General features: G+C 39.7%; 3 protein-coding genes across 3 annotated transcripts; 2 read left to right on the plus strand and 1 right to left on the minus strand.

Moving 5' to 3' along the window:
- The first annotated feature begins 170 nt into the window (after positions 1-170).
- On the plus strand, positions 171-4,408 carry birc5a (baculoviral IAP repeat containing 5a). Its single transcript, XM_078279907.1, has 4 exons — positions 171-382; positions 1,413-1,522; positions 3,661-3,778; positions 4,126-4,408. Exons 1-4 carry the CDS (start codon positions 275-277, stop codon positions 4,216-4,218), a joined length of 429 nt encoding a protein of 142 aa, XP_078136033.1. The 5' UTR covers positions 171-274; the 3' UTR covers positions 4,219-4,408.
- Positions 4,409-4,770: 362 nt separating this feature from the next.
- On the plus strand, positions 4,771-12,646 carry tmem235b (transmembrane protein 235b). Its single transcript, XM_078279072.1, has 4 exons — positions 4,771-5,213; positions 5,389-5,469; positions 5,611-5,748; positions 10,069-12,646. The coding sequence occupies exons 1-4, from the start codon at positions 5,006-5,008 to the stop codon at positions 10,296-10,298; spliced, it is 657 nt and encodes a 218-aa protein (XP_078135198.1). The 5' UTR covers positions 4,771-5,005; the 3' UTR covers positions 10,299-12,646.
- Positions 11,749-26,042, minus strand: LOC144536123 (uncharacterized protein C16orf52 homolog B-like). Its single transcript, XM_078279073.1, has 3 exons — positions 25,256-26,042; positions 14,463-14,675; positions 11,749-12,975 (listed from the first exon to the last, which is right to left on the minus strand). Exons 1-3 carry the CDS (start codon positions 25,359-25,361, stop codon positions 12,791-12,793), a joined length of 504 nt encoding a protein of 167 aa, XP_078135199.1. The 5' UTR covers positions 25,362-26,042; the 3' UTR covers positions 11,749-12,790.
- Positions 26,043-26,557: the final 515 nt, after the last annotated feature.

Consider the following 26,557-nt stretch of genomic DNA (forward strand, 5'->3'; position numbering starts at 1 on the left):
AGCACCAGTAAGAGTTTACGGTAAAATGTTACATGCAGCGAGCCGAACACCATACAAAGCCGGGAACACTAGGTGGCGTACCTGTGCGTTTCTCATGGTGTTGATCCACGAAGAAGAAAATACGGGACGCTCGTGATCTTCATCCACCAATCAAAACAGTCGAAGGGAACGTTCGCCAAAATTTGAAAACACCCTTTAGCTCGGTGGCTTTAAGCTGGTGGTGACACATTGGTTCAAGCGAAAGCCATTGACGTTTAATTTAACGCTAAATACAATGGAGCTGTTCAAAGAAGAGGACATTAAAATGTATTTTTATGAGAACAGACTGAAAACTTTCGAGGGGTGGCCCTTTGACGAAGACTGTTCGTGCACTCCGGAAAACGTGAGTGAACAAACGGTTGACTTTTGCTACGGCTAACGTTAGCTAGCTAACACAATAACAATTAGATCTAACGTTAGCTAGCTAGCTAGCTAGAGTAAGAAATTGGTATTGGTAACACAGGCCTGTCAGATGTAAGATTAAAAGTTGTGTTGCGCATTCATTTAACAAATGAAGGTCGCTCTAATTTGAAGTCAACTAACAAAGCAAGTGCTGTAGATATTGTTAATTGTTGATATTGTTATTAACTAAGATATTAAAAGAATAACGTTACCTGCATAACCTGGAGCTCAGACACAGGACTTGATTAAAAGCACTGGCTTTAGTTCATATAGGTAAGAAGGGCTGCAACTAATGTTTATTTTCATTGTGGACTAATTTCTTGGTTATGTTTTCAAGTAAAACATTAACCATTTAGTCCATAAATGTTCAGAAAATGGTGAAACACAACACAATTTCCCAGGGCCTAATGTGACCTCTTCAAACAGTTTGTTTTGTCAGTTACTAAACTCAACGATACTCAATTTACAATGAGATAGAACTGAAAAGAGCAGCAAATCATCATATTTAAAATGTCAAATGCTGGTAAAATATGCAAGGGGCAATTGCTTCACTCGCCAGCCCCAAAGAAACAACAACCAATGGTAACGTTAATCTATTGAGTGGCTGGTAAAATGTGAACATTCACTAGCCATTTGGCACAATTACCCAGAGCCCACAGTGACATCTTTAAAGGTCATTTTGTCTGACAGGCAAAACTGTCAAAAATAGCCAAAACTCAAAAAGAACTGAAGACTGTTTTGGGGTTTTTTTGCTTGGAAAATGACTGAATAGTTTTCTCTTCTTTTCTGTGGCTCTACTGATCAGTTAATCTGCTTATTGTTTTAGTTGTGGACAATTTTGCTTGGTAATGGAATATTGATTGAACAAAAAAAGTGGTTGTCAATCAATTTTCACAACTTATCATTAAATACAGCTACAATTCTTTCTTTTCTTTTTTTTATGTGGTCGGTCTGTTCATTTGTTTCCCCAGATGGCCAAAGCTGGCTTCATTCACACCCCCTCAGACAACTGCCCAGACATCGCCATGTGTTTCTTCTGCCTCAAAGAGCTGGAGGGCTGGGAGCCGCAGGACGACCCGGAGTAAGATAACCACATTAGTAGGCTCATGGGTCAGAAACGCAAATAAAAGGACAGGAGATTTATGCAGCTTCATTTCTTAATCAATTTATGTTAATCTTATTTTTCTAATTAGTCTTATCTCTAGAGAAATAGGTTGACTCTGTACAAACCAAATGTAAGATTACTCAGCAGGGTAAAATGACAAATAGCTCAACAAGCAATAGCACAACATAATTATATGCACAAATAGCAAAGTAATCAAGTAGGTTGTAGAGTAAAATATATAATCAGTATATGCATATAAGGTAAAGGAGCACTCCGGCAATTCAAAATTGCACTTCCATAAAGTTAGAGGGCTTATAAGAGACATATTTAACAAAGAATGGTCATAGAGATACATAAACCTTTTTTTCTTATTATGGGTACACTGGACCCCTTGATTTCTCATAATGCAACACAATTGCATATATATATATATATATAGACATTTTTTTTATAGATTTTTTTTAGACCCTCTCTGCCTGGTAAACAGCCACATCTTTTAAACGCCACGTTAACACAGACTTTGCATTAAAAATGTGTAGTCTTCAAGACGACATCATCAAGATTATTTTCTTAGACTTCAGAAATCTACATTGTGTAATTTTTTGAGTTGATTCTTAGCCAAAAAAATCCTTTGTTCTTTCACAAATATGTGCTCATTCACGTGTAATTACTTCCAACTAATCAAAGTATTCTCGTAAGTGTAGAATCTGCCATTCAGAATCATTCAGAATACGTACGAGCGACTCGCTCGAATGACGGCAGCCATGTAACGCCTCCATCTTTAAAATTCATCAGCCAAAGAAGGACATGCCTCCGCATTCCGCCCTCTTACACCTATTGGCACCGTGATGAATGCAAGGGGGAGATTACTCACCAGGGAAGCGAAAAAGAGAATTAAAACGACAAGGCAAAGCAACAAGACCAAAGTTAATATTGGAGTGGCCAGAACAGCTGCATGTAAACGATGGAGAGAGCTAATGTTGGGTTCGGCCACCGTAGGAGGAAGGGCTAGAAAGTAATATTCAGTTGGTTGTCATTATACAATTTCACCGCTAGATGGAGAAATTCTTACACAATGTACCTTTTTAATGTGTAAAATATGTGGAGTACCTTATAAACTTTGAAACTGGGCAAATATGTTTGTAAATGAACAGAAAATGATTCACATAAATGCATTTTGAGGCAGCTCTCTTGACCCAGGGACATTTTTCCCTTTTTGGCTGACTGGTAACGAAATCAAGATCCGATGATACAACTAATGGACTAATGAATAAAAAGAAATTATGTTAAAGTCACTATATGTAACTTTTAAATGTTTCTGGAAATGTGTAATGTTCCATCTAATGATCATAAATGACCTGTAACAGCAAACGAGGCTTACGGTGAAAAGAACGCTATTTTTATATAGTTTTTATTAATGCCTTTGCCCGGGTCCGATTTTTTCTTTTTTTTTTCTTTCTTGCGAAGTCACAAAATGATTCACGGCCAGTAGACCATCTCTACAGTAACACATTCTGGTGGGTCACAGATTTTGCCGTAACACTGGAGAAGCCTATGCAGCCAGGTGAAAGGTAGCAGAAGTTTTCTTTATATTGCTATACTTTTGACCACATTTCCCACTTATGTTATAATTCTCAAGACTTTCCTCCTTGGTGTGTTACATCATTATTCAGTGTTTGTGACTGATGCAGCAGCACTTCAGGCATGAACTATCTGAACTCTTTGTAACTATGTACATTTTTCCTTTATATTCATGGTCATTGAAATGGCAACATTTATTGTGAAATCACTGTTGAACTGCACAAGATGGTGTATTTAGTGTTATTCTGTTTTCTCCACAGTAAGCAGACTTGTATTGGAAACAGACTTTTCATTTCAATGTATTTATATAGTGTTAGAGCGCTTCAGAAAATGACATGCCATGGGATTACTTCACAGCCATATGAAGCTTTACTGAAACATGCCGTACAGGTGTTTCCCACATCTATATTCGCTATAAATGATGCCCATGGATGATGTAGAGAAAGTACAGTGCCTGGTACAATGTCCATTTCCTTCCATATGTGTGTCTGAAATATTTGCTCCCCCTCATCATTGTCTCGTTTTGTTGCCAGAAAGGAGCACAAATCTCATTCACCGTCCTGCCAATTCATCGCCCTGAAGAAGAAAGTAGACGAGCTGACTGTGGAGGAATTCTTGAAACTACAGAAGGAGAGGCAGAAGTTCATCATTGTACGTTCTTCAGAGAACTCCATACATTTCCCATTACTGACTTGTATGATGCATAATTCAATCAGTTGACCGTTAGATAAAACTATGTAACTGCCAACATACTTTTTCCAATCTGTTCTTTTAGCTTTTCATTTTTTTTTCTCCTTACATGTCTTCAAAAGTTATTTATTTATTCAGTATTTATTTTTCCATCCACAATCCCTGGCCAGGTGTGAAGTTGGCGGCCTACAAGAAAAAAGTTTAAGTCAATAATCACGATGTACATCATGACTAAGCTCTCCAAAACGTTAACTCATTTCCTGTGAGAACATTATGTCTGATCCAGATTTCATTTCCTTCACTCGCAGAACAAATCCTGTAACGAGAGCATCACCAAGTTTGAAGAGGCCGCAAAACTGAGACGAGCAGATATAATCAAGACAGCCATGGGCGAAGAGTGACACCATAATAGATGCAGATGAATGAAGTGGGCTGTGTGTGAAAGATTCATTGTTGCTGGCTGACTGACTGGTTTCTCTCACTGGACTTATTTCCTTGTTTCCTTCATGTCTTCTTTGTAACACTGTATATCTTTCATCTTTACTGTTTTCACTTTATATATGTTTTTATTCATTAAACTTATTCAGTCTGGCTACACTTATTTATTAATTTGAGGGGGGTATTTGATGGGAAATGTACTAATGTGTATCATCTAGGTGAGCCTGATGAAACTAGCAAGAGAAAAGCTATACAACCCATACACCTAAAGGGTTTTATTTTGTCATCTTTACTGTGGAATGTACCCTCACTTTGGTGACGTATTCTTGGACTGATCTGTCCAGTGGTGCTGCAAAGACATGCGTATGCTGTCTCATATTTTGTTAAAGCGCAGCTGACTGTAGACTCTCCCCATTTTCCTCCCATTATTCTCTCCCTGCATGCCTTGCATAAACGTGTGCGCCTCCCGAATGAATCCAAGTCCCTCCCAGACAGAAGCTGCTGCTGTTCAGTAAGGCTGTCCTCATCCTCGCGCAGCTCTGTGACTTGATTCATTCAGGCAGGGATAGGTTCATCTCATCCTGTAGATTTTTACTACAGCCACGACAGGCAAACTTCACATCACCTCAACACCATAATATTGTCGGGACTTATTGCACATCTCGTAATGAGCGCGTCAACGTGAAAGACTTGCTCAACACCACAAAAAAGCGTAACCGTGTTAAGCACGAGTCAAAAGCCATCACCGTTATGCGTGAATTAAACCCTCACCTGTGCAGGATGAAGGTAACCTTTGGCTCTCTGGTGATCACAGCCGGCATCTGCGGGATTCTGAGCTTCGCTTTTTTGGCGACGTCCCTCGGAACCGAATATTGGTACATCATAGAGATGAATCCTATGAATACAAGCGACTTTGAGAACATGAGCTCCCACTCGGGACTGTGGAGCATCAACGAAGGTAGGTTACTTTTCCATAACTTTCTCTCATAATGATTGAGATTACGGTGCTGTATTTAATAACCTAATAAGTAATTGAGTGAAATTGCAGATATATATCTGCAATTTCACTCATATATATATATATATATATATATATATATAATGACTTAGGTGTTTTTGATTGTGACATCCAGGTGGGAAGATGACCACAGACTCTATTGACTCCTTCACAGCTGACTCCTCCAGATACTCTGAGACTGAGCTCCTCATGCTGAGTAAGTCTCTCCTCCATCTTTGATGAAACCCTGTGCTCATCATAACATACTCTGCTAATTTAGTATCATTGTCAAGACAGCAATAACTCCACAGATGCTCCATAATCCATCTGTTTTTGTGTTATCTGTGTGCACGTGCAGGCATGCACAGTGCAATAGTGGTGGTGCTTCCCTTCAGCCTGGTCCTGTTGCTGTTTGGTGGCATCTGTGGATTGGTCAGCTCCCTGGCTCGGAGCCCCGTCCTCCTCACCGGCACAGCCTCCTACTTCTTCATCTGCAGTAAGTTAAGGTTCAGTTCCTTCACTCAGGTCTCCTCTCAGTGTATCCATCTTCAACTGCAGTGGGGCACAAAGCAGCTATTCAAGACTGATCTATTAAAACAAAAAACACAATACCCAGCAGCACTCATGCACCAAGATGAATCAGTGCTACAATTACTACTTATTAATGCTTCAGAGAGCTTCAAAAGATAGAGTAGGGAGTATCCAGCTATGCAGTATGGACAATGCTCTCTCACAACTACTGGGCCCGTTTTTTCTATCATGCAGAAGACAGTGCCGCTTTTATCACATTTAAGATTTAATCGTGGTTAAAACATTGGAGTTACACGTTATTGCCACTAAGTTGTAGGTAAGATGGTGTTAATAGTAAGTGCAAGAGAGAGGTACACATCAGCGCAATTCTGTTTTGGATCATTTACCACAGTGTTAAAAAAAAAAAAAATAAAAAAAAGCTGGAGCCATTAGGAGGTGGTATAAAGGAGTCAATTGTCGTGATAGGCGTTGTTGAAGATCATTTCACTCAAATGGCTGTGTGGTGAGGAACAGGATAGCTCTCACACTTTTCCCCAGATTGTAAACAGCATTTTAATTTCATACATTTAGTGTTGCAGTGGATAGAAATGTACTCCTATTGCTTCCAAGTCCAAGGCACTCTTCTTGCAAAAAGTTAAAACTTAGTTCTTAGGGTTTGATTTGGTCGAACAAAGCATTTAAGTCAAAGAATATGGTAACTGCAAAACAGTTAATTATAATAAAATTCAAGTCAATTTGTTGGTATTTTTTTCTTTATTTGATGTTCTATATTTGATTGAAACACAGAAGCAGAACGATCAAAAAGCAAAGAACAGATACTTTTTATCGGGTTAGATCAGAAAATGGTCACCATCAATGTGGCGGTGATTTGCGGTTGCACAACATTTAATGAGGATATCACAGAAGAAAGTGGGAAACACTAGAAAGCTGTGGAGGGTTTGGTGGAATGTATATATGGTTGGAGTGTGGCAGCAAAGCAAGGCTATGTGTTTAATTTGTGCAGGCAGGAGCATTTCATGTGCAGGGCTGAAATTGGCCTTGCCCATAGTTATTGATCTCATGTGGCCACAGGCAGTGGTATTTATTATCACCAACATTGATTGGCTGTTTGATTTGGCCATAGTGATTAAGTATGGATGAGTGTTTGTGTGTGTCAGCAGCTCTTGTTGCTATTACATCAGAAGGCTTCATCCTGTACTCTGTCAGATGGGTTATTAGCGCTTTAATTGATCTTTGGGGAGGTAAATATGCTTCGGAAACGATTGCAGCCCAAATTTGCGTCTCTCTAGTGTTCTGTATTTCATTTCATATCGTTTGTGTTGGAAAGTTGAGGATAGCACTTGTTGTTGACCTCCTGAAACCTGAACATGCTGGGCCGTTAACTTGGTGGTTCATGTAGGATATAGAATCTATGCACTGCAACTAACCAGACAAGAGATTTACTTTATGTCTTTGAGAAGTTGTTTAGGAAACAAAAAGGGTAGTTGGCGATGTGTTTAAAATCATTATCACTATGTTTTTCTCTATTGGTGCATATGGCAAAATTACACATTAAATCCAACAAGTCCTCCACCTATACGACTACATAGGTTGTTTGTTCCGACCCTCTAATACGACCCACAGCGTTTCCTAAATTAGCGCCCCCACCTAAAAATGGATCGCAAGCTACTTGTACAAACAAGGGAGGACAGTCTTATTAAATGATTAAAAAAAGATGTTTTAATGGAGTAAACTGTTCAACTGTGTGTCACATCAGTCAACATATAATTGTGTACATTTTCAATTATCTGTTTGGAATCACTACTATTTTTGCAATAGATTTTAGAACAATGATATGATCATAAATGTAAAAGTACAGTTTTATATATATATATATATATATATATATATATATTCCTTTTATGAGATTGAAAGGAACTGTATTTTTACAATTTTTTTAATATATATATATATATATATATATAAGGATCTGAAGGTTGACTATCCCTAATAATAGTATATACAGCATTTCTCAAATAAATGCTCTTTATTGATTTTGTGATTTTGTTTCCACTATCCTCTCATTTGAAAGCCCCAGAACACAAACAGTGAAATGTGTTTAGATTAGGAGGAAGGTCTATCTTTTTACAGTTACTGCTGCACATGTGGAAAACACAATTATCTTTAAAGCTACAGGATACGTCGTAGTATCTTTCTTTGTTCAAGTGGATATGTTCCCGTGCCAGCACTCAGCATGATGACCTGCTTACCTTGAAAAGGCTTTCGGGCGGCAGCTGGGGAAAGCAGCATCCATTAAGACACCACAAATATAAAGGGGCTGACTCTAAATATTGCCAAAAACTGCCATGTAGCACCACAACCTGGTTATCCAATCTAAAACAAGGTCGTAGTCAGAATAAAACCAATTTAGTTACTAGAGCTGGATCAGTCTTTCATAATAAACTTGATATTTAGTTACACACCAGCGTCTTGTTTCTTTTGGTGTGTGTTTCGAGTCTGTGCCACAAAGATAACCGAATATTATAGATATTGGATGAAAATAAGTCTTTTAAAAAGTAAAAGAGAACTATAGCTGGTAGTCACAGACAGATGGTATTTGTTTTAGGCAAAAAATAAATATGATGTTCGTATCGCAACTAAAACACACTTGCTTGTGTTAAGAGGTCGTATAGATTTATCAACAAGAATAACAACAGAAACAAAGTCTTTCCTTTACCTACGGCTTACTGTAAGCACAACCCATTTGATTTAACTATCAAACTAATTATATAAATGTGGGTTATTGGGAGAGTTAGATTACCGTTAACCGTGTTTACACTATTATGCTAATCTGGGTATTTACTGTAATTAAGTTATTGGTGGTGCCTGAGCATCTGGTAGAGCTCTTCTGTCTGGATCTCTTGGGTGCTTTCTCGCTAACGCCTTATGACCTCCACAAAGAAGACCTTGTGATGGACAAACACTTACTTAAAAAGACACTTTATGTTCTCCCTTTAACACGCAGCACATGGTAATGTGTGGAATGGAATAAAGGCTTCAATTAGATTGGAGTTGTCTCGTGAACTTGTAGACTGCCCGACTTTTAAAATGTCCCAGCCTCCGAGCCAGGCGTTTCTTTGTTTATGGTCTCTTTGTTGTCCCCCAAATTTGGTTTCCCCAAATTGTTGTTCAGGCTTCTTCCGCTCTTGAAATTCTATTATTTAATTACATTCCGTGGCAAGTATTCGCTAATTAAATATCTGAGCATTTTCAGAGTGCATCCACAGTCAGCGTGTATTGTGTTAATAAACCCCTTATACAACCAGGAAATGCATGTTAACACCAAAAGTGAGAGGGCGAGAGTGTGATCATGCCTTGAAAAGCTGCTGTGACTAATTAAAGGAAAACAAGGGGAAAAAACAGACTAATTCCGCTTTTCCACTGCATGGCACGGCTCGACTCAACTCTACTTGACTCGCTCTTCATTGGTTTTCCATTAGCAAAAGTTATTTTTTTGGTACCACCTCAGTCGAGGTTTCATTCAAGCTGAACCTATATTAGAAGTGGAGTATCACTGCAGAGTCAGACTGGTCAGAGATAATCGTCACTAGTGCAACTCGGACAATATATAAAATTCATTTATTTCAGGAGAGAGTTTGAGGCAGTTCTATAAAAAAGAAAAAAAAGATTTATCAATAATCAAAATTGTTGATGTTATCCACCAATAACACCTTTTAGCCAGAGTAGCTTGTAATAGTAGTCCTTTCTACGTGTTCAATATGTGAGGCAGTTTCCGGTCTGTCGCTCTGTGTTTCTCTGCATACAAATGAGACATCAGATGCAGCTTCCTCCTAGTTCTCCGAGCCCATAGCACCTTGGGGTGTAATTGTGATAAAATGATTATTAGTCCTGCCCTGGGTAGCCTCTGCGCTTCACTTGCATCCCCTTAAAAACAGTAGCAGGCTGACAAAATTAAAAGGGTTTCCAATAGCAACACTATGAAACTTGATGGGACTGTGTGTGTTTGTGCGTGTCTCAGTGTAGTCTCTGATGACTGGGATGTTGTGTAAGCCAACAACACGTACGTCAGTACATTTCCTGTCTCTCACAATATGAGATTGTGGGTGGCTAATGGCATGATGTTATTGTTATTGATGGGCTCTCAGCACGGAACTCTGAGACTCTGGCTGACGAATTTCCACTTTATAATTGCTGAAGAACAATAATGGCATGTGTATTGCCTAAAAAGTCTTAAGTGTTTGTGCCTAAAAACGTGAATGAATGTATGTGTAATGCATCTCTCCAGGTCTGCTGACGCTGTGCGGTGTGAGCCTCTACATCATCTACTCGGACAAGGCACTGGCTGAGACGGAGAGGCAGGTGGGGCCGGAGGGTCTGGCCTATATTCACACCTCCTTCGGCTGGTCTCTGGGTCTGGCCTGGCTCTCCTACGGCCTGGAGCTTCTCACTGGCGTGCTGCTCCTCGTAGCTGCGAGAATGGCCAAGCTGCTGCAAAGCAGTCCCACCGTGGCCTGACACAAGCCTCTACACTGGATCCAACACATTCAGAAGGGTTGACAATTGAACTCTACTGAACTGCATGTGTTGCTGGCATGTGGTTCTGCCTTAGAACAAGGTAACAAACAGTAGCTCGGCATTATTAAGGCTCTCACAAAATACAAATGTTGAGCTACAGATGTTTTGGACTGTTAAAATAGTGTTTTATAAGTTTAATATCCCTAAATCTGCTTCAGGTTGTCAGTCTGGTGATTTACAGTAAGCAAAGTGAAGTGGTCTAGTTGAGTACTTGCGCCCTCTTGTGGTCAGAATTGAAGTAGCTCCTTATATCCACTGTCAGCGCACCTGACCATGTTATTGGCTACTTTAGATATTAAATCTGTCCCAAACTAGGAGCTCTTTTTAATTTAAAATCATATACGATACGTTTGTATTCTCACAACATGTTATATTGTCTATATTTTTAATCATGCCAATTTGATGTAAGCTGTATTTGTGTTTTTGAATCTTTGAAACCTAAAAGTGTTGTATGTATGATGACTTGTTAGTTAGTTTTTCTATTGAAAATGTGCAATGTGTTCCAGGTGACTGCAGCGAAATGTTACACTACTGCAGCAACTTATTGTCTGTATTTTGAGCCCATTGATCTTACCATTGATTTCTCAGAGTACTAACTGTTCCCATGTTCCTTCAGTACTATGGGTATGTTACACGGCAGTCTGTGTATCATAGTGTTTTTTTTTCTTTGTAACCAGTTACTGGAACAGATTTGTTTTTTAACAGCAATCAGATGTTTCAATTTCATCCGTCTCAAATGTCTTTCCTTCTGCAAGTATGTCGTTGTTGGTTTCTTAAATTTGGCAATGTTTCACAGTGGAGAGAGAGAGAGGGGGAAGCTACATCTCTGTCTACTCCTATGTTCGCTGCCCTGAAATCTGCAACATTTGCACACAAAAAAAGATAGACAAAATTATTTTCAGGACTTATAATAGCAAGTTAAAGGCAGTTTTTATTCTTCACTTTTGGCAGCAGTAGTGGGCAGAGTGGGATGACTGGATTCCTGCGGCTGTCACCCATAGCTGACTGGATCTTTTCAGAAAAACACAATATCTTTTTCAAGACGTTCCTATGGCAACCTAAACATTCTGTGCATCCACACAAAGGCTAGGAAGTGGGTGTGAGATTCTACTTTAAACAAGCTGCGCTTTAAGGCAGAAGGCATCTGCAGAAAACTGAACATTTTGGCCATCGGATAAACGTCATGCATCTCAAAAATCTAAACATTTTACAAAACAGCAGCTATATGTTGGCTTTCCAATATACTGTCACTTTGAATTAAGAATGAACTGAGCCCTTGACCTTCATAACTGCTGCTATCTTGTCTGTATCTGGCTTTCTCCCACTGTAAACTGTTTCAGATTGTAAACAATTCAGTTATATGGTCTTCTAAAAGAAATTGATGAGACAATTGGTCTTCCAAGAAGTCATTTTTTAATAGGATGAGATCTTCCATGCTCATTCAAGAACATCACAGTGCTTCTAGGAAATGACACAGACTGACTATCCAGAAATGAAATTGACATTGTCTCAATTATATGAAACAAACTATTCATAGATTCAGTCATTGCATGATACAGTGTTTAAACAACAGGAAATGCTCAAAAAGGTGAATAATACATTCACTACATCACTAAAAAGTACTGTTGAAGGTTTATCTCAACAGCATCATAGAGACCAGCTCATCTGCCTGGATACAACTTTCCATTACTCACCTCCATAGTGATCATGTTGGACAGATGTTGCCTGAAAGTCCATTTTACATTCCAGTTCTAGCATTTTTATGCTAAATCTATGGCTAAATCATTTAATGTATCCAGAATTCTAGGATTAATCCCAAGACTGTACAACTCAACAATATAGTTATTTATTTAAGGTTAACAGCTCTTTAAGGCAAAGTGATGTCCACACATAGTGTTATTGGCAGGGGAACTCTGGGATACATTAGGCGTTTTATTCAAAAATCCTTTTACAAAAAAAACAACTATCCAAATAAATAAAATGTGCCAATAAGTGAAACTTTGTTGTATATTTTACAGATTGTTCCATGTAGCTGTGGTCAGGGAAGGGCCTCCATCATATTGAAGGTGACCGGTGGATATTTGGTGTTTTGGCTTGCATCAGGCCATGTCAGTCTATGTGCATCATGGTTGATGGAATGATGATGACGACGGATAATACAGTTCAGGTGTTTGAATCCATTTTCACCACTTCATATTCATCGTTCAGAATGACAATGATGGAGGCCATTTCAGAACTCTGCCTGCCCAGTCTCAAATGGAACGTGGCGATTTTGGCTCCCATGATAATTCATCCAAAAGGAAAACACACACACAGGTGCTTCACAGTTTTGATTTACCTCACTCTACTTTCAACACTGCCAGGAAAGAGTCAATACAAAAAAAAAAAATGCCTCCAATAGTGGTGTTTCTCTATACAAAGAGAGGAAGAAATCAACCTGGCAGGCATACCTTCCCAGCAAACAGCAGTCCCACAATGGTGAAGAATATGGACAGAACGAAGAGTACGTAGGAGGAGCCCACCGCTGTGTTGTTGGGGAGCTTATATGGCTGTCCTCCAACCTCGTTGATGTAGAAGCCCATTGGGAAGATGAGAGCAGCCATGCAGAACAGGACCACTGTGACAAAGGGGAAACAGATACAAAAGGAAGATTAACATCCAGCGATCCGGGGGTACTTCTGCAGTTTCCAGGGAGTATGAGGAAAGAGTGTAGAAGCAGCTCAACACATTTGAGAATACAGAAATTATGATTTAAATTTTATATATATATATATATATATATATATATAGGCCAGCTGTAACACCTGAATACCACGTGTTGAGAGTGCATGAACACTAGTTAGTTAGCAAGCCAGCAGATGAGTTGAAACAGCTAAAAGTACTAAAACACTTCAAATAGCTACTAGAGCTAATGGTTAAATAGGTGTAAGTAATGGATAAAGAGTTTAAAATTTTAAATGCATTGGATCAATGGTTGAAACAGCTGAAAGTAACAAACGGTGAAATAACTAATAGATAAATGATGAATTAGCTCAAAGTAATGAATGCAATGGTAAAAAAAACAAAAAACAGATAGCTAAGTAATAGTTACACAGCTTGAATAGTTTGCCTATAGTAATGAATAAATAGTTACAACAGTTTAAAGAGTTGAAATAGTTAGCTAAAAGGTAATAGATAAATGGTTGGAATAAATAGCTGTGTCAGCTGCAGGGTACTGGAGTTCATCAGACATGACAGTGGGGGTCCATCTGACAAAAAAAACCTGCTCTAGACAGCTGACTTGATTCATCATTAAATATTAGGTTTTTCACGTCAAACCCCTTCTTTACCACCTTTTAAGGCTGCCCTCAGTATTCATGGTCTACTCGTGAGAACGTACTTTATATTTTTCTATATTGAGAGCCACATGAAGCACAGCTCCTGCTCTGGTCCTCCCTAATAGATAAACTATCCTGTAAAAATAGAAACCGGGCCATCAATTAGAGCTCTTCTGCAGTCACTTTGTCAAGATGTTCATAATTACCAGACTAAAAGATTTCCTGAAATGAATCGCAGAATTCTGATGTCGAGGTAAGCTCCATTTATTTCACAGCAGATTCTCAAGGAGTATCTCTTACTCCCACAGGCCTTTTATAAACTATAATGGGCAGTTTTGCCTCCTCCTGTAGTTAATGTCTGATCCTGATGTGGTACTTGACAGCTTTAAGGTTTTAGCATATTAAATCAACTTTGATATTCGTAAATCCTGTTATGTAACGGCTGCAAACGACACAGAACAATTGTGCTGTGAAGGTAGCTGATGCTTTAAAAGAAAAAAGATATAATTCCAGTCTTGTAATGCAGAACATTTGATGTTTAAGAGACTGCTTGTGTTTTGCTCTCAACTTTTAAGATTGTCACTTCCTGTTGGCTGACAGTTGTCCTCGATCCTGGAATGTCATTTGATAAAAGAGAGAAAATTCGGTCTACATGTACAGTATATATGGATTAGACGTTGCATGGACATGGAGGTGCATTAATATACTAATTTTGACATGTGGAATTTGACACTACTGATTCAAAGAGAGCTGGTAATGATGGAAAAGGATGACAGCGAACACCTACTCCCTGTGAAGGCGATCCATCGGGCGTATCTGGCGGCCTCGCGGCGCCAGCGTGACATCACCAGCAGACCACAGGTGACGGTGAGGGAGATGATGCCCAGGATGATGAAGAACAGCGTGGTGATCCACTCTGGGGGCAGCTGCGGGGGCATGCAGGTCCGGTCTCGGCCGTGGATGGTCTGGCACTGGCGGACCAGACCCACAGTCAGAGAGCCTGAATGTAGACAGAGAGGGAGAACAGACGCAGCGTTTACAAAAAACTCTTTTCTGTTGGATCCATCAATAAAGTGGCAAAATCAGAGGGTCAACTGTCTAAAAGCACAGCAGTTTGTTTTTTCACAGGAAAGTGACAGAGTGTGTCTATTAAAAAAACAAAGCACTCCATTATTAAACTGTACATAAAGCCCCACTCTGACAAACAACATAATCTGCTCTCTTTGGCTTAAGCCACTCTATTATTATTATTTTTTAAAGATTCTTTTTTGGGGCTTTACCGCCTTTAATTTGACAGGACAGCTAAGTGAGAAAGGAGGAAGACATGCAGGAAATCGTTAGAGATGGTCCGATACCATTTTTTCTTTCCCGATACCGATTCCGATACCTGAACTTGCGTATCGGCCGATACTGAGTACTGATCCGATACCAGTGTGTCATATATTTTATTATGTTTTAACAACTGTATACTACTATCTCTGTATGGATGTGACATTATTTCTATCTTTGTTGTCGGTCTGGCTCAGGTTAAACTCTTTGTGAAACATGAACAAACAAACAATGAATGCTACAGAACTTTCTTTTTTTATCCAGTTTGACAGTCAGTTATAACGGAAAAAGAACATAAATAAACTACTTAACGTAGATTTTCTTTAGGACTTTATTACGTGGTATCGGATCAGTGCATAATCTCCAGTACTTCCCGATACCAGCATTTTAGGCAGTATCGGAGCCAATACCGATACTGGTATTGGTATCGGAACATCTCTAGAAATCGTCACAGGTCGGATTCAAACCCTGGACCTCTCCGTCGAGTCATAAACCTCGCAGTATATGTGCGCCTGCTCTACCCACAGACCAACCCGGCCGTCTATTATTTCCCAAAGGACACACACAAAATACAAAATAACCATAACCTTATATATATTAAAAGGCCCTGAAACCCTATTTTCTCAATCAGCTTCTTACTATAAGTGATGGGGTTCTACATGAACACAACACTTTCTGCCAAACAGTTTTGGTTATTTCACTTGTTAGATTTGATGTCTTTTTGTGTCTGTGCCCTTGAAACTGGTTCGAAGTGGGTGGAAAAATGTAATGTCACATTCTTGCATGTATTCATCAGGATTTAGCAACATCTGAATCAATATCAGATGACAGTTGTGGGGTGGTTTACTTCTGTTAACAGGCCAACATATCTCAAATGTCATCAAAACACATCCACACAGTCTTGATGAAGCTGATAAGCGTTTTATAATATTATATAACATCCCTAGTCATTGATATGGCAGCTGAGAATGGCCGTGCTTGCAACTGTTTTTTTTAATGCCATTATGTCAAGATCACAAGTTATTTATTTCGATAGATAACGAGATAATCCACCCGTTATCACGGAAAGAAAGATTTTATTACTCTTTTTTACCTCTTATTACTAACGTTTATCAGGGATCATGGAGTGCTATCCCAGCATGCATAGATGCAACTGTAGCAATTGATTGAAGCTGAAAATGGCAGATCAAGTAGTATCCAACACTGATATTAAAAGATAAAACATTAGCCTGGCTCCACAGAAAATAACACATCAGTCCAGATGGTATTTCAGCCAGTCCAAAATTGCAGAAAGTGACATAATAATAACAATACTCCAGTCTACTGAACATTATATCCATTACGTTATAGCATATCAGCAGCCTATTTGATAAGTTTGCATGCTTCATATAACAAACTCAGCCTAATGCACAGCAACATGACATAATTTTGTTCATAGTGTTGACTCTGGCTATAAGACATGATGACCTCCCAGGAGGCCCTCTGATTCCCCACAGTGACCGAAAAACATGTTGGTATGGAAACATTCTTATGGGCGGTGTGCCAGCGGCAGCAGTGACCCCCAGTGACTCGTCAATGACGTCAAACCAAACATGCTCAGGGTCCTGGCATAAACCCCCAAAGCATTGCAGAGAGAGAGAAAAACTGTAAGATATGAAGAGATCAATGATCCTACATCAGATCTGACGGCCTGTATCTCACAAAGCCTGCTGGGTGCTGTGATGTCAGGTAGGAGGGCTTCTGCAACACACACACACACAGCCCAACTGAGACTGCATCTGCTCAACTCTGCATCCAGTCCGACTGAATAGAAGACACAACATACAGCATATAAATGCAAAAATTAAATCCTCCCACACCTTCATTTATTCTTTTGTCGCCCTCCTTCCTTTTTCATTCTTATTATCCTCAGCGAGCAGTTAGTGCCTGCCAAGCAGACACAGAAGAAAGAGGAGCTTTATGGATTTATTCAGGGAAATTTAAACCCAGCAATTATAAAAAATTAACATAATTGTCACAATGGCCAAAATTACTAGTAACCAATATCACAAAGAGGGCAGGAAAAACACGGGGAAGCACTGAAACATCTTTTAATCATTTAATTAGGAGAAAAATGACATGAAACAAGCTTCTTTAGAATACACACCGGGTATTTAAAGCCATTAAGACCCCTCAATTTACATTTAACTAGTATTTTAAAACTATATAATGTGTAAAAGATATGCAAGTAAACTTTTGGAGCCTAGAAAAATACAAAAACTCCCATATCCAACAACCCTTTAAATATTTATCATTGGCTTGAAATGGCTTCAGTTCCGGATAATGGGTACAGTTGTGGATAATGACACCAGGACCAGGCTGAAGGGAACCTCAGGCCTGAACCACATTCTCCTGCAGGCTGACCTGTCCCCCATATACAGAGGATATCCTGTTTCCTCTTAACACATCCTTTCATACCACTGGGTGGGGGGGACATTGTAAATAGTGCATTCATTTCCCTGCATACTGAACTTCATACAACAACAAAAAAAGTCCAGCAGAAATGTGTTTTTGCTTCATGCCTATTATGGAAAGTGGGTTTTGTTTTTAATGAAAATATGATTAAGAGAGCGATAAGAAATACACTTAAAAAGGTGCACTATGTTATAGTCTATATTTACTTTATTATATCCAAAAATGACCACTAATATGTCATCTGATATTAGGAAACATGCTAAATTGAAATACTATCTTTTCTGACAACAATGCTAAAGCCAGTTTTTTTTTTTCTCCTTTGAAATTTCCATTCAATGACGGAATGTCCGTTTGTGTTTTGGCCTGTGTGTTGTTATCATAGATATTGTTATCAACCGCCTATTTTGACAGCCTGGCCAGGTTGCCAGATTTACCTGTAAAAAACGCAAACGCAGCGCGCTACCGCTGTAGTACGAGTCTATGTGTAGTACAGCAATGGAAGCACTAGTCTCGCATTGCCAGACCTTCCTCCACATAGAAGCAGCAAACAAACGAACGGGATCAACGGAGATAGATTCTACTCGACCTAAAAAACCTTGGCATGTTTCTAAACAGTTGCACGACCAGAGACGTAATAAAATCCGGGTAAATATTGGATATATATTTGAAAGATGGAGACAGCTTAGAGCCCAAAAACGTTAGCATACTCCTGAACAGGTCGAGACAAGATGCATTAAGCCTCAGGCTAGCTAATTTACCACGGCTACAAGCTAGGGACGGGCATTTTCAGTCATTTCAATATTTGTGTACTCACATTGAATTATATAGAGTACTCAAGTTAGTTACTCGCAAAAAAAAATTGAGACACAGCCAGTGAAGTGATACCGACTGGTCCTGGCTAACGCCGCCATGCTAACACGCGACAACTGCTAACGTTAACCAAAGGACCAGGCAAGCCCAACCACCGTGACAGACCTATGACAGAAACAGAAACCGCAAGTTTGACTTCCTCATAATGGATAACTTTGGCAAAAAAAACATGTAAGTTAGCCTGTTCAAACGGTGAGTTATTTTAAGCCAAGAAAGTGCACTGAAAAGAGGTTTTTAAGCGTACCTCATCCAATTACTACTTTGTCTTTCCATTCAGTTTAACATTGTTTTTATTTTTCCAAGTAATTTTTTTCTTCCATTTAAAATATTATTAAATATTTTTCATTAAGAGCTCAACAAAAAAATATCCATTTTGACGAATGTACAATTTCAAGATTTCACACGAAAAAAAAGTATTTTAAAAATAAGAAATCTATTTGATTGATAAAGCAAACAAGAAAAAATATACTTTGTGCCAAGTTTAATAAAATATTGTCTGAGGAAAGTTATTTATTTTTCATTGGCTCAAGTTAGAAAATATAGATGTGAACCATTACCCTAAACATTTTTAACTGGATAAATTAAACAATTTTTTCAGTGTGTGTCTGTCAGTCGGGTAGAGAGGACTGTAAGTTAATAGTGTTTTTAGAGGTTGTTGTTGTTGTAATTTTAAGCCAAAAAAGTGCGTCTATAGAATAGATTATCGGGGCGTTATTTTGGCAGTTTGCAGATTATCGGTAGATCAGCGTTTTATTTGCTTGATAACCAATTAATTACTTAAAAAGTGTGCTACTTTGGCTCCGCTACAGCTCTGGGTCTGCCCCTCCACTTCGGTTTCACTCACCACTGAGTCTGACTTAATGTCGATCAGTGAGGAAGGCGAGGTAATGGTGTTTGTAGCGGTTGTTGCCGTAATTTTAAGCCGAGAAAGTGTCTGTCAGTCCCGTCCAGAAGACAGCCAGGAAAAAGTAATAGCAGTCATTTTACTTTACACACACCGTGTGTGTGTGTGTGTGTGTGTGTCCTTAACCTGTACTCCAGGTAACGCATCGTAAACTCTCCTGCTCCTTCAAATCTCTCAACACCACATTCAATAAGCACACAAACACACCAAGTGTTTATGCTTATATGGGCAATTTCTCACTCACACACACACACACACACACACACACACACACACACACAGCTGACAGGCATGCGTACCTTGTGGTACAACAGCAGCTATAATAAACTGAAGTGTTGCAATCACCCATGATGGGATTCAAAATGATCACGATAATGGTGCATATTAATAGTGAGCATGGGCTTATTATATTATCATTATATTAGTTTGTCTGGGAAGAAAATATGATTTTTTTGTATACACTACGCACTCAAAATAAAATGACTGAGCCTGAGGAACTTTAACTCTCTAGGTGGAAAGCATTACTCTCCCAGGAGGCCTAATTAAAAGTCCCACATCTTCATTCCCAAACAACACTTCCTGCCTCCAGGTCATTACTATTCGGATTATTAAACAGGAGCAAAAAGCTTTTAGTACAGTAAGTAGAGACATTTCACACCACTGTTTACCATAAAAGGAATGGAAGGTAAAACCTTCGGAGTTGGGCTGAAAAAACGTCTATTTTGTACTATGACGATTTAGAAAGAAAGATGTGTGTGTGGTTAGGCTACTCGTTCAATTATGTGACAAAAAACTGCTCGTTATGGCATCAACTTGCAGCAGCACTCAGTATTTTTTACAGCATTAAATCCTGTAATAACCACTTGGCACGCCGGTTACGTGCTTACAGTATCTCTGCTCCACTGTAGCATTAGGATGGAGGCTGACCAGAACTTCTGGCAGCTGGGCATATACTATAGTGGTACTGTTGTTTGTCTGTTGGATCAGTTCAAGTTTAGCTTTTGGACTCTGCATCTGAACTTTACTCCATTGTAATAACAAGGGAGGCTAACTGTAAGGAGAAGATGGTGGGATTTGGTAAACGCCTGTATTCAATGCTTTAATTCTAGGATTGACTGTACAATCTATGACATTTTAAAAGATCACATAGGTGATAACTAATAATTGAATTGAAACTAGGGCTGAACGATTTTTGAAAATAATCCAATTGCGATTTTTTTTTAAGCTCTTTGTCTTCTGTATTATTCAACAAAGATAGCAATAAATCATTGTATAGTATGAATACCACAAGATTAGATAGATTAAACAAACTGTTCTTTCCTGGAGGCTAGGCCTGTATGTGATGATGAAATTAGGTGATGCATGAATTTATATGAATGACATTTTTTTTTTTTGACTACTTCAGTCACAGTAGTATATTGAGCACTGACCAAGCCTGGTGTAAACATTCATATGAAAGTCAGAAACAAATCACACAAACTAAAGGGCAGATTGCAGAAATATAAAAACAAATATGTGGCTTTACCACACTTAGTGGTATTTACATTTAATTATCATTTACTGTAATAAACATATGTAAACGTGGATTGCACTTTTTAAACACAGTCTTTGAACTTTACTAGACAGTTAAATAAGTAAAAATATAGTATACACAGTATATACAACAGTGTATTTTTTTTTTTTTTTTTTACAACGCACACAGAGGAGCTGCCTCCAGCCCCTCCCTCCCCTCATGAAGTTGCGTGCATGACAGCGTCAACATTGCGCTCACACTCAGAGACAGAGAGGCTATCATTACGTTAGCAGTAGCATGCTGCTGCTGGTCTTGCCGTGGGATTTACTATACTAATAAAACCGTTGAAACAACGCAGCCACGCTGCTGTGAAAGCTCCCCGAATTTATCAGTCTGGTTGTTACCCCTCTCTGCGGCAGTCTCCTCCACTCCATATCTTTATAACGGAGCTAACCGGAGCTAACCGCTAATCAGAGCTAATCGTTGCTAACCGAGCCTTCAGTTCTGCGTGCCTGTATCCATTAACTGCATGTATGGACTTGAGCCCGAATAAAACCCTTCATTTTATTAAAATGGCTGTAAACGTTTTAAACTACAACTCAAGAGTTGTTTGAATGACAGAAATCTGCTCAAGGTACGGCGTAGCATTAGCGTGCTAAGTTGATGCTTTCTCTGCGGGTGCAAACTGATTTGCTCTTGCGAGTCACGTGACCAAATCGCAGCCTTTGCGATTAGGAAATCGCGTCTTAACATATCGTGATATTATCGCAAATGCAATTAATCGTTCAGCCCTATTTGAAACCAGAACAGTTGTTGACATTGATGTCAAATGCCAACATATTAATAGAATCCTCTAATAAAGCGGGACGCCTCTTTGCGTCTGTCTTTGAAATATCTCCCGTTCATCCAATCTACTTCACACTTTGTTTCCTGGTTACCCAATGAACTTGGGGTTTGGATTTTGGAGCATTAATTTGGACAGCATTGGATATTGGATATTACAAACTGTGAATAAAACTAAACGGCCAAAATAATGAACTGCTGACGCAGCAGCCTATTGACACGCTCTGGGCAGCGGGGGTGGGGGAGGTTTACCGGCTTGGACTGTGGTTCACTTTTTGCTGCTTCTAACGTACCATATGATTACAGGATATACCAAGAAAACTATTCGTCACTTTCCTGGAGCACGAGCGCATAGCTGACAGGTCCATCGCAACTGTTGTGTTGAATAAGGTTGGGGGGGGGGGAGGCGTTACATAACGCTGGCTTTTCCGTGTCTATTATTTGGCTAAGAAGAAACTCGAAAAGCCATTTCACTAAATATCAAACAAAAGGGTTAGGGGTTAGGGTTAGGCAGACACTATATCGTATTAACTTGCTGTGAGCTGTACATTCACAACTTCTAAACACAGGCAGAACATAACCTATCTTGGAGCTTCGATCCTCCACAGCGCCGTGCAATTCAGACTATCTCGGAGCTGACCGGGCAAAGACAGCAGTTTTCATCAGACTCACCCTGGGTCTGCTTCATTAGGCCTAAGTGTACCTCTTACTTACCCTGGAAATCCAGAGTTCTCGCAAGAGCACAATTTGAATTTGCTCAGTGAGTCACTCTGGCATTGAGTAATGATGCTCGTTAACTATGCCCTTGTAGCCGAGCTGCACCAATCACATCGGTGTATCTGATATAGGCGGGCCAGAGGCGAGCTAAACAGATGACGACAGTTTAATCTACCAGTTAGCTCCGCTGGTAGCTAAGCGTCACCCTGTGTATTGTTGTGATTGGTCGTAGTGTTACCCAATTGCGTGCAGTGAGATTTTCAAATGCGTGCTTGGTGCCGCCCCTCGAGTTGGGCCATTTTCATTACTCAGTGCCAGACCCTTAATCTTTCGGATTTGGTCTGGCTTTCCAGGCTACTGCTAATTTATAACACTAATAACATTACCGTCGGCAAAATACCCCCGCCAATCAAATCCATACTTTAACCGTCAAGCCTCGAAGCCTGAATGGAAATGAAAACGAAGTTAACAATAATAATGACAAGACAGGACCGCCGTCATGACTGTGGCGATATCAACATGCAATATCGCTGACGAAAAACTCTTATTTGCATTGCCTTCCACTTTTTCTTTCAGCCCCCTCTCTCTCTCCCCACACACACACACACACACACACACACACACACACACACACGCTGAATGTCATCTCTGTACTCGGTCCGTTTCTGGTGGTTGATTAACGCAGATGTTCTGATTAGCTTTCATAACGGGCCAGAGGGGTAGCGCACTGCCATGACTCCATGAGGCAACTGTCTGATTATTCCACATTTTAATTGTGATATTTTATGATTAAATTCTGAATCTGCCACGTTCTCTGTCAGGTAAATGTAGCAGTACAATGTCTTCCTCTGATGTGGAAGTACACATAGTAGGCAGTAGTAGGCTATACAGTGGAGTTGCATATTAAGTGGTTTGGGGTCCTTCTGTAAGTAATTTTGGGTACAATGGGTCTGGAGAAAGCTACATGCAGCAATACCACAGGCACATTTTGAACGGGCACTGGACTAGTTAGTTATGATTTGCTCAAATGTAAGGGGGAACTCCATACAATTTTACACATCAACATCAGGGGGAGTACTACTGTCTATGTGACAAAAATAAAGTATTTTGTGGCTTAGTGGGAGTTACCTAAAATCTGATAATCTGTCTCAAATGATGTCACTTAAGTCAGCGATGGCTGCAGCTGAAGACTACAAGTTTGAAAACGGGAAAAAATATCACCAGATCAGCTTGTCCGCTCTGCTTGAAGCTAGCGATTAATAGCATAACACACTTGAATAATCAACAGAATTGTCAGTAGTCAAGTTGCATTGTGGATGACGTAGGCACAAGGAAGTGGAATGTGTGGCATTAAAATAGACAATATTTCTGCTTTTGCTAAATCAATTTTGATTAAAAAATTTTTAAACAACCCAACTGTCACTCACATTTTCATTCAAATATTGCTAAATCTTGATTGGATGTACATGACAACACCTTATTTACAGCTGAACACCTTCAGACCAGTAAAAAAAAAAAATACAAACAAAAATACTGAAAAATACTTTGTTTTTTTCGCGTTAGACTTACTGTAAAGCCATACAGCAAGAAGCTTGATTGAGAAGTTTTTAGGGCCTTTAAAGTGCACTGCACTGTAATGACAGCATATAATATTATTTGCATACATATATTATCATATACAGTATGAGTGGCTCCTGGAGAGAAAGCCCTTATGTTGTGGGTGCCACACTCCCTATTTTACACTGAAGGATAGGTGAAGATGTTCTTGCAAGAACATGACCATTTGAACATGTTACAATAAAATCCCACAGAGCAGAGGGTGACATGACTAGCACTACTTTGTTACTTTTTTTAAACCTTGGGGCTTGTGGCCGGTAGAGCAGGCGCACATATATGGAGGTGTATGCCTCGACGCAGAAGGTCAAGGGTTCGAGTCTGACCTGTGACGATTTCCTGCATGTCTTCCCCCTTTCTCTCCCCTTTCACATCTAGCTGTTCTTTCCATTAAAGGCTGAAATGCCCCAAAAAAAATCTTTAAAAAAAACAAAAAACATTGGTGGTTACATTTAGGGCTGCACGATGAGGAAAATATGCGATAACGTTGTTGAATGTCGCAATAACGATATTACTTGCAATAAAAAGTGTACTCAGTTCTGCTGCTTACTGCTCAAATAAAACAAATCCCTTGTTGAAGAAAACAAATACAAGGAAATCATTTCCAACTTTTTATTGAAAAAATTGAACTTTGAATTGAATTTTAAAAAGGCACGACAAAAAATGACAGTTACATTTTAGTGTGCAGTTTTCTGCTGATATTTTCTTTCAACAAACACAAAAAGATCTCTGAGTGATATGTCGCAGCCTTTCGCAGTGTTTATTGCGCACGTTCATATCGCGGTGAGATAAAAAAAAAAAAAACACGATATATTGTGCAGCCCTAGTTACTGAACTCAGGACAATTAGACACTGCATTATTACAGTTTCCTTTGTTTTGTTTCATTGCCACTCAGTATAGGGTAGCCTACACTGTAAGATTTCCATCCAATCCTCTAAAACTGTGATTCCCAAACCTGGGGGGTCGAATGGGTCCCAAGATATATGTGCGGTCACTAGATAAAAGGACAAAATCTGTTTTTTTCTTCTTCTAGTGAATACGGGATACTTTCACCTCTCACAATCCATGATCACACAAAGGCCATACCCTGTGATGACATTATGCTTACTTTTAAGGGGTCACAAGCCAAAAAGGTTGAGAACCATACCCCTTTGACAATGTTTGTGTGCAACTGTTTGCTTTTAAATGTGTTGAATTTCGCCTGAAAACACTTTCACTGACTTCTGACACAAATCATATGTGCTTTTTCCTAAAATCAGGGTTTGATTTCCCCTAAATGATCCACTTATCTGACCTATCACAGAGGAGTGGAATAAAGTGGCAACAACAACCTACCAGCTGATCCTCCTGTGCTGATCCAGTCCGGGTTGACGATGCTGGCGATGGCAAAGATGTCTGCAGCGAGGAAGAGGCATCCTGATATCACGGTGAGTTTATCCATGTCGGTGGAAACAGGTGGAGGTCAGTGTTTTTGTGTCTCACCTAAAGAGAGGCGGGACATTTAGAAGTCAGTAACCTAAAGCCAGCCAGCGTTAGGGAACTTGCGGTGAAGGGGTCGGCTTGATCCACGATTGGTCCACACATTGCGTTTGTTCCCCGGCGGTGAGATATGCAGGCTGTTCCCTCAAATTATCCCCTTTTATTTAGTCCTTCAACAGCCGAGCCTGCCCCGACCCGACCTGCTGGCCCTTCTCCAGCCCAGGAGGAAAGGCTCGCTGCCCGTACTCATGGATCACTTTTAGCTCCGGATGCTCCACCACATTCCGGTGATTTTTTTGCAGAAAGCAGAGTTGACAATTTGCTTTTCAACGCTGATTAAATCTCCAGCTGTGAAACCGGATTCATGCATGCAGTCGACTTATTTCCCGAGTCTGCATTGAGCCCCCGAGCTCTCTCTCCCCGTATGAAAGCTTCTGCTTTCCTCTGGACGCACACAGACGGGAAACGCCGCCCATGCTCACAAACAGCGCGTTTCTGGAGCTTCAAATCTCCACACTCACATGCTGAATACCGTCAGTTGTCCTCTTTAAAAAGCTTCACAAACGCACAGCGAGTGTGTTTTTTTTGCATGACTGCGCTGTCCTCTCTCAGCAATGAGCACTAAATTCCCGGCAGCTCGCGTCTCCATTGGACAACTATCGCGAGATCTGTAAATAGCTCTTGGTACTTTTTGCATCATCATGAATTACGCAGGGATGACCATTTAAAGGAGTCCCTTAAAGCATCTCAGAGCACATTTTGCAATTTAAGTTACACCCCGACATCCATGCAGTCAAATCTACTAAGTAGCAGCTTTCTTTTCTCAGAGCTAATACTCAAAAGCTGCACAAAAAAACCTCAAGATCCCCTTGCTTGCTCTGGGGCTTTTGTCTGCATCTTAATCAGTCGATTGAGTTTGCACAGTTGCCATGGCACTGTAGATGTTAAGTTTTCATGATTCTGAGCACTTCATGGACTTCTAATCCATGCTGACTTGACAGTTAATTCTTATTTTGTCCAATTCGGTCAAAAGCTCCAGAGCAAGCGACTAAGTAAATCTCGAGTTAGGATTGTTTTTGTACTTGTTTCCAATGTCAGGAATGAACTGTCAAGCTAAAACTCAGAACTGTTATTGCATTCAAGACATAAAACACCACA

The sequence above is a fragment of the Sander vitreus genome, chromosome 21 (genome assembly GCF_031162955.1).
Source record: "Sander vitreus isolate 19-12246 chromosome 21, sanVit1, whole genome shotgun sequence".
Taxonomy (NCBI): domain Eukaryota; kingdom Metazoa; phylum Chordata; class Actinopteri; order Perciformes; family Percidae; genus Sander; species Sander vitreus.

Bases quoted from the DNA above. Each gene is read 5' to 3' on its own strand.
- birc5a (XM_078279907.1), top strand. From the start codon at position 275: ATGGAGCTGTTCAAAGAAGAGGACATTAAAATGTATTTTTATGAGAAC. The intron at 1,523-3,660 runs GTAAGATAACCA...TTTTGTTGCCAG, and splicing joins GAGCCGCAGGACGACCCGGA to AAAGGAGCACAAATCTCATT. The intron at 3,779-4,125 runs GTACGTTCTTCA...CTTCACTCGCAG, and splicing joins AGAGGCAGAAGTTCATCATT to AACAAATCCTGTAACGAGAG.
- tmem235b (XM_078279072.1), top strand. From the start codon at position 5,006: ATGCGTGAATTAAACCCTCACCTGTGCAGGATGAAGGTAACCTTTGGC. The intron at 5,214-5,388 runs GTAGGTTACTTT...TGTGACATCCAG, and splicing joins ACTGTGGAGCATCAACGAAG to GTGGGAAGATGACCACAGAC. The intron at 5,470-5,610 runs GTAAGTCTCTCC...GTGCACGTGCAG, and splicing joins GACTGAGCTCCTCATGCTGA to GCATGCACAGTGCAATAGTG.
- LOC144536123 (XM_078279073.1), bottom strand. From the start codon at position 25,361: ATGGATAAACTCACCGTGATATCAGGATGCCTCTTCCTCGCTGCAGAC. The intron at 14,676-25,255 runs GTAGGTTGTTGT...GTCTACATTCAG, and splicing joins CAGCACAGGAGGATCAGCTG to GCTCTCTGACTGTGGGTCTG. The intron at 12,976-14,462 runs GTAGGTGTTCGC...CCTTTGTCACAG, and splicing joins ATGGATCGCCTTCACAGGGA to TGGTCCTGTTCTGCATGGCT.